Source organism: Dunckerocampus dactyliophorus, chromosome 1, assembly GCF_027744805.1.
Source record: "Dunckerocampus dactyliophorus isolate RoL2022-P2 chromosome 1, RoL_Ddac_1.1, whole genome shotgun sequence".
Lineage (NCBI taxonomy): Eukaryota > Metazoa > Chordata > Actinopteri > Syngnathiformes > Syngnathidae > Dunckerocampus > Dunckerocampus dactyliophorus.
Window position 1 is genome coordinate 2,963,277 of NC_072819.1, and position 15,384 is coordinate 2,978,660.

Here is a 15,384-nt window from a genome sequence, read left to right on the forward strand (position 1 = left end):
TAAAAATGAGAGGAGTACTCACACAGGTAGACACACGTCCTCCAGCGAAAAAGAAAAATGTCACTTCCGGTTTTCAAAATGTTCCCTCCAAATTAAATTAATTGCGTCTTTACTTCGGTTTCGTATACTACCTTTTGAAAACTAATTGATCTTTTACTTCGGTTTCGTAAATTGTCTTTTGTCGAGTATACATTTTTATAGTTTGGTTGAAATGTGTAGTCGTTTGTCTGCCGATGAAGCGCCCATTATGTGATGGTAAGCCTTAAATAAGCCTTATTTTGAAATCCGTCAGCGGATGTGAATGTGCCGATGTCTGCTAACCTTACCAGGATCATTTTTAGCTGAGCTGGCTGTGGAGGGCTTCCTGTGAGTTGTAGTCAGTCTACTAGCAGACCTCTTCTCCTCCCCCCAGGTGGAAGAACCAGGCTACTGCTACACACTTCTACACGCAGGCTCAACACCGACTTCCAGCTTTTTGTTCCAGTCGACGCCATGGATCCCGCCGGTCAAGGTAACAGTTCATGTTAGCTAGCACGTAGCCAACATTAGCGTCGGATAGGCGCGACTTCTGTGTGTGTTTGTGTATGTGTGTGGGGGGGGGTTATGTGTGTTGTGAGAGAGAGACACACAGTTACTGTCAGTGAAAGTCTTTTGTACCCACAAAAAGCTGAATAATTGTGCAGTGGTAAGTTTGTCAACATGAAAGTTTGACGTGTTTTAACGGCTTAAGTTGTGTCATTGCCCCATGGTTGATTGCAGGACAGGCCCGCTGCTACATGCTACATGCTACTATTGCTGCTAATGTTTACAACTCAAAAAGTTTAAGTTATTGTGTCTGTTGTTTTTTGCTGGTTTGACAGACCTTGGCCTCCAAATCTTAACCTAAACTTGCCCTTTACTTACTTTATTTGCATAACTTTGCAATCGCGTGTGCCTGTTATTAAAATCAACACAAATGATGTGCTATTGAAATGAGACATTTATGCCCCCTAATTAAATGAACACAAATGTGTCCTTGTTTTTTTCTGTTTTAATCCCCGGCATTTGAAAAGCAAATTTCCCGGTAGACAAGCTGTACTGCGAAGCGAGTTTAGTGGGTTAGCGAGGTCAGTTGAGTCTACAGCCAGTCCTACCTGTACTACGAAGGTGGCTCGCGTTTAACACCATGGTGTCATAACCTGGTTATGTCTAGGAATAAGCACTCTGGGGCATCAATCAACTGGGGCAAAATACTTCTTTATTCTAACAGAAGGGGGAAAAAACTCATCACAAATCATGTTAACACTGCCACCTAGTGTTCAACAATATCGACGACATTCATTAATGAATGCATCACTAACACAAACAACAGCTTATGTGCAAATGTTTTTTTCACTAGCTTTTCAAAAGTAAACATTTTTTGTGAAATGTCATGTACAAAGAAAGTTCAGAACATTTATATTGAAATTGAAGGCTTTTGATATTTATATGTTGGTTGAAAATAGCCCTGTGAGAAATTCATAGTAAAATTGATAAAAAAAAAAAAATCATATCATTAAACAATTTGACAAGTTCAGACTTCTCATCCAAAAAGAATTCTGGTCAGCGCCCTCATTTAAACCATGCAAACTTTTATATCCCTTTTTCTTAAAAGCATCAGAATCAAGGAACCAGAATCTAAAGGAGGAATTGGAACCGTAACTGTTAAAATTCAAACGGTGCCCAACCCCATCCATAATAATGACTTGCTCCAGTCTTCTTGTGTAAAGTACACCGGCCAGCATTGTCCATTTTTTGAGTGGAAGTAGAATAATGACTTTTATGTGAACGCACACAGAGCACAAAGCCGAGAACCAGACTTCACAAAGTAAATTGATAACCACTGTCGGAAGTACCCTTTGACTCTGTTTGGAGAATTTAGGTTTTGTTGAGCTGCATAGCGAGCACAAAGCCCGCTGGGTATGTTGAGCCACTGTCGCAGTACAGGCCTCAGTCCCGCTGACACGGAAAGTCACCGTGACGTCGCATCCGGGTGGCTCCACAGACATCCTTTTGTTGACATCATGATGTGACCTGCATATGTCACTGCAAGGCCACCACCTTCATCATGATAGTACTGTACTTTATTTGCACTTTTTGTGCTGTTTTGAGTATTTTGATTGGCCCTCTTATATGACTGAATCGTAGGGAAGCGCCAATCGATCGGCCACCGATCAAAATTGTCCAATGTCCGTTAAAGCACGTGATCGCCATATGCCGATAAAACCCGAAGCAACCATGCCGAGTGGGACTTACCTGCCGTTTGTAAGAGTAATGTAAGTTTTACACCCTGCAAAACTTAGCACGGGGTAGCACGTTAAAAAGCTTTCATTTCAGACTGCATTTGAAGAACAAATGCTTGACACTTGGAGAACGGTGAGATTTCCAGGCTCATGGAGTGATCGGTCAAATGGCAGCTGATGTAGCCAAAACGCTGGACACTCGCCCGCATGTCCATGACAGTCAGAAGGCTAAAGCAAATAACCCGAAAAATAATTTAATTCATTGGACGAGAAGACCGTCCTTTGTCAGCGGTGGAGGACGCCGGGTTCGCTGACTGCTCTCTCACTTGGAGCCCACCTACGTGCTGCCTGGAAGTCCTGCAAGAACGCCACGACTGTACTTGACCTCACTTCCAAAGTCTCCTAAGTATGTCAAATATTTTGATCGTTTTTGTGTAACTGAAGGTGATTTTCATGCTTCTGGGCCTCATTTATATTTAAAAACAAAAACACACACATTGGGCAACCCCTGGATGGCACCCCTGGCCAATAGCACTCATCATAAATACATTGAAAAATGTACACTTAATCAATGTAATCAGTGTCTGTATCGGCCAATTTCATTCATTGATGATCGTGTCGGAATCGGCAGCTGATCGGAGCATCCCTACTAAATAGTGTTACCAAATTATTAGAGTGACCACTGCACTTAGGATGAATGACAACAGCCTATTTTTGGAGCAAAAAAGCATGTAACATTTATTATTTTTTACCTAAAATCTGCACATTTTCAGACAGGAATGCTGAATGGGGAATGTGCGGGCATCCGCTATAGGAAGTCATTGAGCAGGTGTGCCACAGCCAAAAGTCCTCATCGGTCTTTCCTTCAACTGTGTCTCCACGTGGTGCAGATATCAACCTAAACTCGCCCAACAAGGGTCTGCCCGTGGAAAATTCCGGCGGCCTGTCGGATGTTCCGGTGGAGGGAGCTCTGGGGAACTCGGGCAACCCCCTTCCGCCAGGCCTGACAGAGGAGGAGGCAGAGGAGCTCCGTACTGAGCTGGGCAAGGTGACGCCGACTTGTCCCATGCTGTCATTGGTGTGATTGCACGGTGGCCCCTTTTTTTTGTTCTTGTTTTTAATCTGCGGCATTGTGGCAGGTGGAGGAGGAGATCAGCACGCTGCGTCAGGTTCTGTTGGCCAAAGAAAAACATGCCCTGGCGCTCAAGAGAAAACTGGGCCTCAGCCCGCTCAACGAACTCAAGCAGAATCTCAGCAAGAGCTGGCAGGATGTCCAGACCTCCAACGCGTATGTATTCATGCACGGCGTCATTGGTGAACAGAGCACAGTCCTATGGAACGTGCTGCTGTCTTCATAGGAACCATGCATGACCCCGTGCTACGTACAGTATGTCGCTCATACAAAATACAGCCATTAGCCTTATTGCTAAGTGAGCTAGCGCTATGCCAGAATAAGAGAAAAATATAATAGATGCAAAACACATCGTTTTATTATGAAATACAGTCAAATCAACATTGAAGGTGGCCTGCCTTTTTTTGTTTAATATTTGTGAATATTTAAATGCAGCCCCCCTGTCTGATAATGTGTGACCCAAATGCATCCAAAGTAGGGTTGGCCCTTATGTGTGCACTCTAGCATGTATCATGATACAGTATATCACACGCCTTCGACTCACATATCATGTAGTGGAACGTGAGGCTAATGTACGCTGAGTTCCAAATTATTATGCAAATAGGTGTTTAGTTTGGTTTTTAAAAAAAAACTTTAGTTTTTCAATGAAATTCATGGATGGCATTGTGTTTTCGGGCTCTTTGGATCATGGATATCAATGTCGGACAACTGTAATAATTACTTTGCCAGGTGAGCCCAATTAAAAGAAAAATACTTAAAAATGATGCTCCATATTATTAAGCACGCCACAGATTTGAAGCAATATGGCAAAGAAAAAGGATCCCTCTCCTAGCAAAAAAGTGTGAAATATTGCAATGCCTTGGACAAGGCATGAAGACATTCAGTAATTCACAAAAACTTTCTAACAGTGAAGAAATTTGTGGCTGATTCAGATGACTGCCGGGATTGTGCTGATAAAGGCTGCCAGACAAATGTATGGAATCAAGAGAGCACCTGCAAAAAAGCCATTACAAAGCAGCAAACAGGTCTTAGCAGCTGCTGGTGCCTCTGAAGTCCCATGAACCTCAAGGTGTAGGACCCTCCTGCACTATTTGGTATCCTACCTGCTATTTGGCCACCCCTAACCAATACTCGCAAGCAGAAACCGTTGCAGTGGCTCAACAAATACATGAAGATGAATTTTCAAACAATCCTGTTTACTGATGAGGGCCGTGCAACCTTGGGTGGTCCGGATGGATGAAGTAGAGTATGGCCAACATATCTCAACAAGGCTGTGATGTCAGGAGGTGGCTGAGTCATGTTTTGGATGGGACTCATTGGCCATTGAAGGTGCGAGATTCTGACTGGCCACTTTCTTCCATGGGTACAACATGAAGAACCAAAATGACCTTCATGCATGACAATGCACCATCTCATCATGCAAAGAATGCCTACTTCTCTGTCATTGGCTGTTATGGGCATAAAAGGAGAGAACCCATGGTTTGGCCCCCTTTTTTTTCCCCCTGACCTTAACCCAATCGAGAACCTATGGAGCATCGTCAAGCAAAAAATTATGAGGGTAGGAGGCAGCTTACAACAAAACAGCAGCTGTGGGAAGCTATTGTGACATCTTGCAAAGAAATTCAAGCAGAAACGCTCCAAAAACTCCCAAGTTCAGTAAATATGACCTCCTTATGCTGCAAATTCAACAAATGACCATTTTTGGTTGTTCACATCCCTTGAAATGCTTTGAAACTCTGTTGTGCATAATAATATGGAACGGTGCATTTTAAGTTTTCATGTTTGAAAAAAAAAATGCTGTTATTATTGGAGGTGGGGGGTTGTTCAGTAACATCCACATTGTACTCTAAAGGTTGGTGACTGTAATTTATATTGACTATTTTTGCAAAATTGGAGAAAAATAGAATTTTTCTAATAATTTGGAACACGGTGTACTTCTACCGGTGGAGCATTATCGCCAGCGTTTGGATCGCCTGATAAAATATCTGGATTTTGCCGTACTTCTCCGTGCAAATGCACGGATGCACTCAAAAGAACCTGACCTGCTTGCCTCCACGGTTTGCCCTCCCACGCCGTCACTTTAAGGTTGGGTCGGACCTTCCGTCCTCGCGCCTTCTTGTCAAGTCTGACAACATCAGCCTGAGATGACCTTCCGTCCTCCCAACTGGAGGCTCTTTGTCCGCCGTCCTCACCGCCACGGACGTGTCGATCTGCACCGTGTACAATGTGTGCCCGTTGGATCTTTTGACCTCGGCTGCTGGGAAAGTCGTAGATGTTTACAGGTGGTTGCTGAGAGAGCTGGCTCGACGGGATTGGTGTCACCTGACATACACGCATATCACTCAAGTAGACATTCTGTCCATGTGATTCACGTCAGAAGAAAGAATGTTTCACTCGTCCATAGACATACAGCATGTAGACACATCAGAGTTTTACAAGAATAAAGTTAACAGTAACATGAGAAGAAGTGGTAACTTTGTGAAGAAAAAATGCAGTTTTACTAGAGTCATAAAACTAGAGAAACACTCGAAGAGCGCGGACTTCCGCCAAGTGCCACAGTTTTGGGATTCACACCAAAATAGTAATCCTACATTTTTTTTTATCAGTCTTTGATGTCTTGTAGAACGTGTTGGAAACTTGCCCTGGATTTTTTTTATTTTATGAGAATCATAAAAAAATGCAAGAATAGTCATATTTTGGAGGTGGAAAAAAGAGAAGTCATAATATAAGAGGGGGAAAAAATCTGACATGTAATTTTATAACAATAGTTGTCATAATTTGGGAAAAATTTTAGAATATTGTGAGAAGTAAAAATATGACACTCATGATTTTATGAAAATAAATTACAAGAAAAAGTTGCAATTTTGAGAAAATGTCCTTAGAAAAGTTATAGTCGTCATTTTACAAGGAAAACATTTTTTTTTCAAGAATAGTCGTAATATTATGAGGGGGAAAAAAATACAATTTTACAAGACAGTCTTTATATTTTGAAGAAGTCATAATTTTACAAGAAAAAATTCACAATTGAGAAAAAATCTTATGAGAACAACCATAGAATGAGGACGTCGTAATTGCACGAGGAAAAAATCCTACTTTTTTATAAGAAAGTCGTCATATTATGAGGACTCTGAAATGGTTTAATTATGAGAGTAATGAGAATTATGAGTGTGGAATACAAAATGCAATTATACATGATCGTTTTTATATTATGAGAATGTCTTAATATGAATTCAAATAAGATGGAGTTGGAATTTTATGTGAAAACATTTTCAATTTTACAAGGCAAGTCATGTTTTTAGGAAAAAAATGTAATATGAGAAAAGTCATAATGTGAGAGAAAAAAGTTGTACTTTTATGAGGGGGAAAAACAATTTTACAAGAATGGGCATATTTTGAGGGGGAAAAAATCTTATGAGAAGTTAAAATAAGAGTTGTAATTTTATGAGAAAAATGTGTAGTTTGTAGAACAATTATCGACCAGCAGAATTGATGTTATCATGGTGACAGGCCCACTTGTCCGTGTCAATGCACTCAAAAGGCTAAAGAAAACACAGTCATTGCCTGACAGCTAAGAGTATAATGTGTCTCCCCAGAACACACACACACACACACACACACACACACACACACACACACACACACACACAATGAATAATGTTTTTGCCTTCTTCCCTGTCAAGTTAGATTCCTAGCTGCTGTTTGTCAGAAGCTGCTGTTGTGCTGTGTGCGTCTGTGTTGACATGATCCTGCTGTTGTGTCTTCAGATATCTGTCTGCCTCGGCTACTTTGGATGACATTTCCCACTCGGAAGCGTGAGTTTGATCCATTTCTCTTGTTCGTCTTATCTGGCCTGACCTGAGCTGCTTTTTATAAAAGGGGGGCTTCTCTGTTGTGTCGTCATTGGTGGCCCGGCTTTGTGTCGTCCATCTGCTTTTTGTCTCATCTCGTCTCGTCTGTAAGACTCAGTTGAAGCTGGAGGCCACGTCGCTCGCATGCTTCACTTGATCCTACACGCAGAGACTTTATGTTAGCAAGTCCAAACAATTGAAGGAAGTGTGTGTGTGTGTGTGTGTGTGTGTGTGTGGTGGGGGGGGGCATTAAGCTAACATGGCTATCGGGTAACCGGTGGGGGCGGTGTCGGCCTGGGAGGAATCGAGTGCAGGTGTTTTACCCTGACTGGCATAGCGCTGCGCTCTTAGCGAGCACAAGTAGTTGTGACACGCCCGCTCTGACTTCACCGTAAAGATGCTAACATGCACACAGGTCTGAACTTACCCTCACCATCTCTTTCCTTCCTTCCTTGCACCTTCCCCCCTGCAGATATAAAAAGACTCAGGAGACGCTCTCCCAGGCGGGGCAGAAGACGACCGCAGCCATCACCACCATGAGCTCGGCCATCAGCAGGAAACTGGGTGACATGAGGTAGGACGCTTGCCAACATGGCCAACATGGCCGACATTCACGGGGCTAACTGCGATGTCGTACAACGCAACCACCTTCCAGATGATTTGGATAGAAAGTTTTTGCATATTTGTCACGCGCCTGCTGCTGCTTCCCTGCGTCCTCGTCATCGGCCTCTTCTCTGATTTCAAAGTAAGAACTGGAACATGGACCCAAACCACAGGGAGTCTCAGAGAATAAAGATAAAATTACCACAGAAGCACACACAAGTGTGTTGTTATTAACGTGTGCGTGTGTGTGTGTGTGGTCGCTAATGCTTCTGCCTCTCATTACTTTGTGTTTGTGTTAATGCTTCCTTGCTGTGGCCTGCAGAGCGCTTCCTTTCTCCAATTCTTTTAGGTAAGACCAACGCTGTGCATCTCAGTGCGCACCGTTGCGTACTTATTGCGCTCAGGCTGTGTCGCAAATGGAACGCTCCCTATTTGCCTTGCACACTTACCAGAAATACCGACGGCAAGATTTACCCGCTTCCATCGCCATTACTTCATGTTAATCCCTCCCCTTTTCCACTATGTGGCTAAGGTGACGGCGATGGGAGGTGCTAAGTGCACTCATTGACAGTGCACTGCATTTTGCCACAAATGCACTCAAAATGGGATGATCCAAAGTATGTTAGTATGCTTATTGAAGTGTACTGATGCAAGTGTTCCATTGGAGACACAGCCTGTATGTTGTAATTCCTGCCTCCGCTGTGCACTTCCTGTTTTTGTTTTATTTCCGCTAACTGAAAATGTCCCAAATGTTGAGGTAGTAAAGTGTGTAAATGGCGGAGCGTCATACTGTGTGTGTGTGTGTGTGTGTGTGTGTGTGTGTGTGTGTGTGTGTGTGTGTGTGTGTGAGAGAGAGAGAGAGAGAGAGAGAGAGTCCCTGCTTGCTTTTTGTAACTCGTGCACTTCTCTTGTCTCCTTTTTTTAACGCTTACAAAGTAGCAACTATTCCATTCGCCACTCCATAAGTATGCCAGCTATGAGGTAACGTAACTCACACTCCTCCTCTGTTAGCATGTTGTTAGCATGTTGTTACTGTACATATGTTCCACCTCATGGTGTTATATTGGAGCTTTGAAAGCATTGCTTCTCACATGTTCTCATGAGGTCACCAAACACTTGTGTACTTTAGTACACACACATCAACTCTAAAAACAACCACTATGCAGGGTGGCCCTAAAGCAACAAAACATCTCTATCTCAAACTATCACGATATTAAACCCTACTACGGATTATCCTTCCAACCTCGCCTTGTATTGTTTATTATTATTAAAATATAACCACTATAAACAGAAATTCCATTTTCTATACCGCTTGTCCTCATTAGGTTCACTGGTAAGCTGGAGCCTATCCCAGCTGGATGCAGCAAAATACACACTATGGAATTATTTTTGTCACTTTATCACCGTATCAAGATATTATCGTTATCGTGAGCCATGTATCGTATCGTGTACCCCGAGATCCCCAGCCCCACCCACACCCTACCTCCAGTGGCCCCCCAGTCAAATTGAGTTTGAGACCCCTGCCCTAAAGTCTTTTGTTTTTCATTCAAAATAAATGAATTAAATAAATAATAATTTTATATAAGAAATATTTAAATTAACTAATTTTAAAAGTTTTTAAAAAATCATAAAGAAAAAAATATGAGCTAAATATTACAGTGAATAAATGTTATTTAAAAATCCTACATAGGAATTAATATTTTATACATACAATAAAAATGGTTTCTTTTTTTTTGCTTTTTTGAAATAAGATTCTGTCTTCATTCTACAAAAAATTATGCCTTTTTTTCCATTAACATTTTGTTCTACAAAAAATGCCTTTTTAAAAAAAATTATATATATATATATATATATATATATATATATATATATATATATATATATATATAGAGTTTTTCTCTTTCTTGTAAAAAGTTGTATTAAGTGTACAAGCGATGTTTTAAGACACATTTTAACATATAATATATATTGAATAAAAATGTTGTACTTTTTATTTTGATAATTGTGTAATATATGCAGTTTTACTCATGTGTCTAAAGTTTTGGGACCTCCTGTATATCATGTTGATATGTTGAAGCAGCCATATGATGGTTATATACAGTACAGCGGTGTGAAAAAGTCTTCCTGATTCCTTATTTGTTGACATGTTTGTCACACTTTAATGTTTCAGATCATCAAACAAATGTAAATATTAGTCAATGACAACACAACTCAACACAAAATGCACTTTTTAAATGAAACTTTTTATTATTAAAGGGAGAAAAACATCCAAAGCTACATGGTCCTGTGTGAAAAAGTGATGGCCCCCTAAAGCTAATAAGTGGTTGGCCCCCCTTAGCAGCAACAACTGCAATCAAGTGTTTGTGATAACTTGCAATGAGTCTCTTCCAGCGCTGGGGAGGAATTTTACACAATTGTTGTCATTCAGCCACACTGGAGGCTTTTCCAGCATGAAGCCTTTTTAAGCTTTCATCTTGAGGTCACCAACAGTTGGCCGGACATTCTCCTTCAGCACAATTCATGCTTCCATTTATCACAGCAAGTCTTCCATGTCCTGAAGCAGCAAAACAGCCCCAGACCATCACACTACCACCACCATATTTTACTGTTGCTATGATTTTTCTGAAAGTTATGCCAGATGTAATGGGACACACACCTTTCAAAAAGTTCAACTTTTGTCTCGTCAGACCAGAGTATTTTCCCAAAGGTCTTGGGGCTCATCAAGATGTTTTCTGGCAAAATCAAGACGAGCTTTAAAGCTAATATTAAAATTAGTTTGATCTGACACATTGATGTGTGACAAGCATGCAAAAACAAAAAAGAAATCAGGAAAGGGGCAGACACTTTTTCACACCAGTGTATTTGTGATGTCTGTGTGGGTGGGTGGTGTCTGCGTCTGCGCTGTGAAAACGTTCCGTACTAGAAGACGCACATTTTGTTTTGGAGGTGTCCTTTTTCGTTGCTTTCCGTGTAATGTTGTAATGTGTTGTAATTCATTTTATATCGAGAATTAAACGAGCTTGGGCCACAGATGGCCCCCAGGCTGCACTTTGGACACCCCTGGTGAAAGTGAAAGCGTGTAGAAAGACATGAAAATGAAAGCACGACGCGCTCTGAGTGCCATCGTTGGTCCTTTTCAACGCTCGACTTTCCTGCGTGTGGTTGACAAATTCAGTTTGATGCTTTTTGTGGAATGCAGCACCATCAATGTCAAGGTGTCCCCACGTTGCAACGTGCACTGACGCCGTGTTGACCCGCTGTTCTCCGTCACAGGAACTCTGCCACCTTCAAGTCGTTTGAGGACAAAGTGGGCAACCTGAAGGTGAGTGACGTCGCCACAAACACTATTTGATGCTCATTCACTTGATTATTTATGACGCTGTGCCAACATGGCCGCCCGGTTGACTTGGCCCTTTAACGATGGTGCAGAGCACTTCTCAACTGGTGGGGTGCAGACGGCTGCTCAAGTGACTGCTTTGAAGTCACATTCAGCCATGTCTTACTCCTCTTCCTCCTCTAGTGTTTGTACGTTCCACGGTTCCTCTTCCTCCTCTAGTGTTTGTACGTTCCACGGTTCCTCTTCCTCCTCTAGTGTTTGTACGTTCCACGGTTACTCTTCCTCCTCTAGTGTTTGTACGTTCCACGGTTCCTCTTCCTCCTCTAGTGTTTGTACGTTCCACGGTTCCTCTTCCTCCTCTAGTGTTTGTACGTTCCACGGTTACTCTTCCTCCTCTAGTGTTTGTACGTTCCACGGTTCCTCTTCCTCCTCTAGTGTTTGTACGTTCCACGGTTCCTCTTCCTCCTCTAGTGTTTGTACGTTCCACGGTTCCTCTTCCTCCTCTAGTGTTTGTACGTTCCACGGTTCCTCTTCCTCCTCTAGTGTTTGTACGTTCCACGGTTCCTCTTCCTCCTCTAGTGTTTGTACGTTCCACGGTTCCTCTTCCTCCTCTAGTGTTTGTACATTCCACGGTTCCTCTTCCTCCTCTAGTGTTTGTACGTTGCACGGTTCCTCTTCCTCCTCTAGTGTTTGTACGTTCCACGGTTCCTCTTCCTCCTCTAGTGTTTGTACGTTCCACGGTTCCTCTTCCTCCTCTAGTGTTTGTACATTCCACGGTTCCTCTTCCTCCTCTAGTGTTTGTACGTTGCACGGTTCCTCTTCCTCCTCTAGTGTTTGTACGTTCCACGGTTCCTCTTCCTCCTCTAGTGTTTGTACGTTCCACGGTTACTCTTCCTCCTTTAGTGTTTGTACGTTCCACGGTAAGAAATGAAACATCTCATTTTCTGGTCTTTTTCATATTTTATTTTACTTGATTATGAATTATTAGTATCCATGCTTCTTCCTCATATCTTCAACACTATGCATTCCTAAACTCCTCTAAAAGGCACTGTGGACGTGTAGACGTGTGGACATGTGGACGTGTGGACGTGTGTAAAAAAGAAAAAAAGTGAAATAAATGAAAATGACTTCCAAGTTATAACAATAAATCTAATAAATAATGACTTGGTGTAAAAAATAAATACAAATGAATTAAAATCTGCAAATAAAAGTGAAAAAATAATACAAATTGAATTTGACTTAAAGTGTAAAAAATGATTACAATAATAAAAATGACTTGGTGTATAAAATAAAATGACTTAAAGTGTAAAAAGGAAAAAAAAAAAGACAAATGTGGGAAAAATGATTTTTATAAATTAAAATAAATATAAAGTATTAAAAAATTAAAATGTTGAAATGACCACTAAAAGTGTAAAAAAAAAAGTTAAAATATAAAAAATGAGTTTTTGTTTTAAAAAAATTACAATTAAATAAAAATGACTTAAGATGTAAAAACAAAATCTATAAAATCTCTTAAAAGTTTAAAAATATTACAAATTAAAAAAATAATTAAAACAATAAATAATAAATAAAAAGGACTTGAATAAATGTGGGAAAAAAAGAAAGAAAAAGACTTAATTTAAAAGTGGCTTGCGACTAAATGTCCTTTGGAAAACGGGGGTCGCAGGTTGAGACCATCTGGTAATCGCCGGTGGAGAGCGAGTGAGGAGAAAGTATCGTAGCATGAACGAATGCGCCGCTCGGCGCATCAGGAGGCGAGCTTAAAGCTCACGGCTTTGCCGCCCCTGTGCCGTCTGCACAAACAGCAGTCAGGGATGAAGCACGACGGTGCTTTAGCTCGATAGCTCCATCCCAAATCTAAAAAAAAAAGCTCAAAGCTGAATTATTAAAAAAGGCAAAGTCTGCTTCTGTGTGCACAATTATGTAACCGCACTTTACCGTCGCCTCACTTCTTTGTATTTCCCATTAAGTCATGGAAATAGTTTATTCTTATGTTAACAACTTTTACTCTGGAGAAAACATGGGCTTAAAAAAATAGGAACATTTCTTTCACTTTTTTTTTAAATTAAAGGCTTTTTTTCTCCAGTTTTTTTTTGTAAATATGTAACTTTATTCTCTAAGGTTTTTGACTTTTTTTTAACAGCTTACGTAAACGTTTTTTTTTTTTTTTGTATTATGTGACTATTCTCGTAAGATTTGGATGTTTGCCTTGAATAAACAATTTTCTTAAATATTTTGACCTTGTAATGTCTCGACTTTAAATATCCGACTTGGGAAAAAAAATAGATATAGATATAGATATTTGATATTTAAGTAAGTAATTAATTGATTAATTCAGACTTTTGTCTACAAAAAACTTTTTTTTTCCCCTCAAAAATCAAACTTTATTTTATAAGATTGTGTTCTACGAAAAAATGACTTCTTCTGACAAACGCACAAAATGTTAGACAACAAAAAGGTGGGGTTGCAACCAGGAAAGTAGGGTACGCATCACCGGCTGATTGTTGCTAGGCAGAGTTTGTGGGGCTCATTCATGACTGCCCTATAGGCCATTTGAACAATAGTCTGTTTCTGGGTCAAACTGTGTCCATCATGAAAGCTTTATTAGGTGTTTTGAGGCACATTTTGAACTTGGATGCTGAAGGTGTGTGTTTCCTGTCATGTGACGTGTGCAGTACAAGGTGGTGGGCCCCCGAGGGGATGGCAGCACCGCCGGCTCTCCCACCGACTCCACCCCCACTCAGGAGAACCCGCCTTTCTGAATCCACCCTCGCCGCCGCCTTCCTCACCACCTGGGACTCTTCTCACCGCCTCACTTTGCAGAGATGCCAACCTTTTGACCCTCGCGTGGTTCGAAGGCCTCCGCTTTTGCCTCAACCGGAACCATTTTAGCGACCCGTTTTTGTTCCTCCCATGAGTGAGCGCTTTTGTTGCTTCCGTCTACTTCCTGTCCACCCTCGTACACATCTGTCGCCGCTAGCATCTCAGCCCCGCTCCTCCTCACATCGGCTCATGCAGGAACACTCGCAGGTTAGTGATTAGCGCTTAGCACGGAAGGAGGATGGCGCACACCTCACCTCAGTCGAGCATCCAAACCACACTCCCACACCAGAGAAGAAAAAACATGTTTTGTGTGCTATCAAGTTTTTACATTTAATTGGCGAGAAGAGCAAGCCGCCAGCAGGGGACAGCGTGGGAGGAAACGTTGACGAGTCTTTCAAACACAAACTGGAAACGTTTGCTAGAGCGACCCGCTAGCTTTTGCCGCGCCACATGCTGAATGTTGATGCTTTTTTCTGGGCCTTAAATCCTCGTCCTCCAAACAAAAAAAAGAATTGACTTTTTTTTTCTTAGTGTTAACTTGCTCCGCCATGTTGGACAGAAGCCCTGACTGGAGTTAGCTGCTAGCCGTTTTGTCAGGCCAATTAAATGAAACACACTCTACACTGGAACAGCTACATAGATGCTAAACAACCACACGTGTCTGGACATAAGAGAGGCAGCGTGACACTCCTCATTTTAATATTTAAATGCCATCCAGCATTTGCTTGTAAGCTGTTAAAAGGATCACAGATTTTGGTATTTGGCGTTCTCTTCCTCACGGTGTTGTTACTTTCTTTACTTTGTGTGTCAAAAAAAGAACACGTTGCCAACCTTTTAGTGTGTCTGTTACTCAGCTTGTGAGGCTGCTTATGTTTGTGTTGTCACACCAACTGGAGATGATAAATTAGTGGAGAGCTGGGTCGTTAAAGAAGTGTGTGTGTGTGTGTGTGTCAGAAGAGTGGATGACTGGTAGCTTTATTGTGGACCTGGATTAGAATATTATTATTAGTGGTCACATGGGGGAAACTATGGTCAATGACTTTTGTTCTGTTTGATTTATCAATAAAGCATTCCTTTAAAATCCATACGTTGTTTTATATTCAAATCGACAGAAAACTGAACTAAGTTGCTAGCACTTCTACTTGTGCATCCTGCATTCCAAAAACAATTTTTCTGTCGTTGTCCGTGTGTTATACCACAAACGTTAGTTTACGTCTTTATACTGTTCTGGAGTAACAATGACATTGGCGGAGGCATAAAATTCAGTTCCCTGACCGGGAATCGAACCCGGGCCGCGGCGGTGAGAGCGCCGAATCCTAACCACTAGACCACCAGGGACATACTCAGGTGCCCTCTATGACATAAAATCACATAAAGTCG

General features: G+C 41.5%; 1 protein-coding gene and 1 non-coding gene across 7 annotated transcripts; one reads left to right on the forward strand and one right to left on the reverse strand.

Annotated features, from left to right (window-relative positions):
- Positions 1–308: 308 nt before the first annotated feature.
- tpd52l2b (tpd52 like 2b) lies at positions 309–15,089 on the forward strand. 6 transcript variants are annotated; one of them, XM_054790176.1, is made up of 9 exons: positions 309–511; positions 3,152–3,309; positions 3,401–3,549; positions 7,158–7,205; positions 7,714–7,815; positions 8,167–8,193; positions 8,781–8,825; positions 11,118–11,166; positions 13,857–15,089. In XM_054790176.1, exons 1-9 carry the CDS (start codon positions 493–495, stop codon positions 13,941–13,943), a joined length of 684 nt encoding a protein of 227 aa, XP_054646151.1. In that variant the 5' UTR covers positions 309–492; the 3' UTR covers positions 13,944–15,089. The 6 variants fall into 6 exon arrangements, with proteins under 6 accessions (XP_054646151.1, XP_054646159.1, XP_054646168.1 ...); XM_054790184.1 differs by having other exon boundaries at positions 8,784–8,825; XM_054790193.1 differs by lacking the exon at positions 7,158–7,205 and having other exon boundaries at positions 311–511.
- A 181-nt stretch (positions 15,090–15,270) lies between these two features.
- trnae-cuc (transfer RNA glutamic acid (anticodon CUC)) lies at positions 15,271–15,342 on the reverse strand. Its single transcript has one exon. It is a non-coding gene; the product is annotated as a tRNA-Glu (tRNA).
- Between the last annotated feature and the right edge of the window lie 42 nt (positions 15,343–15,384).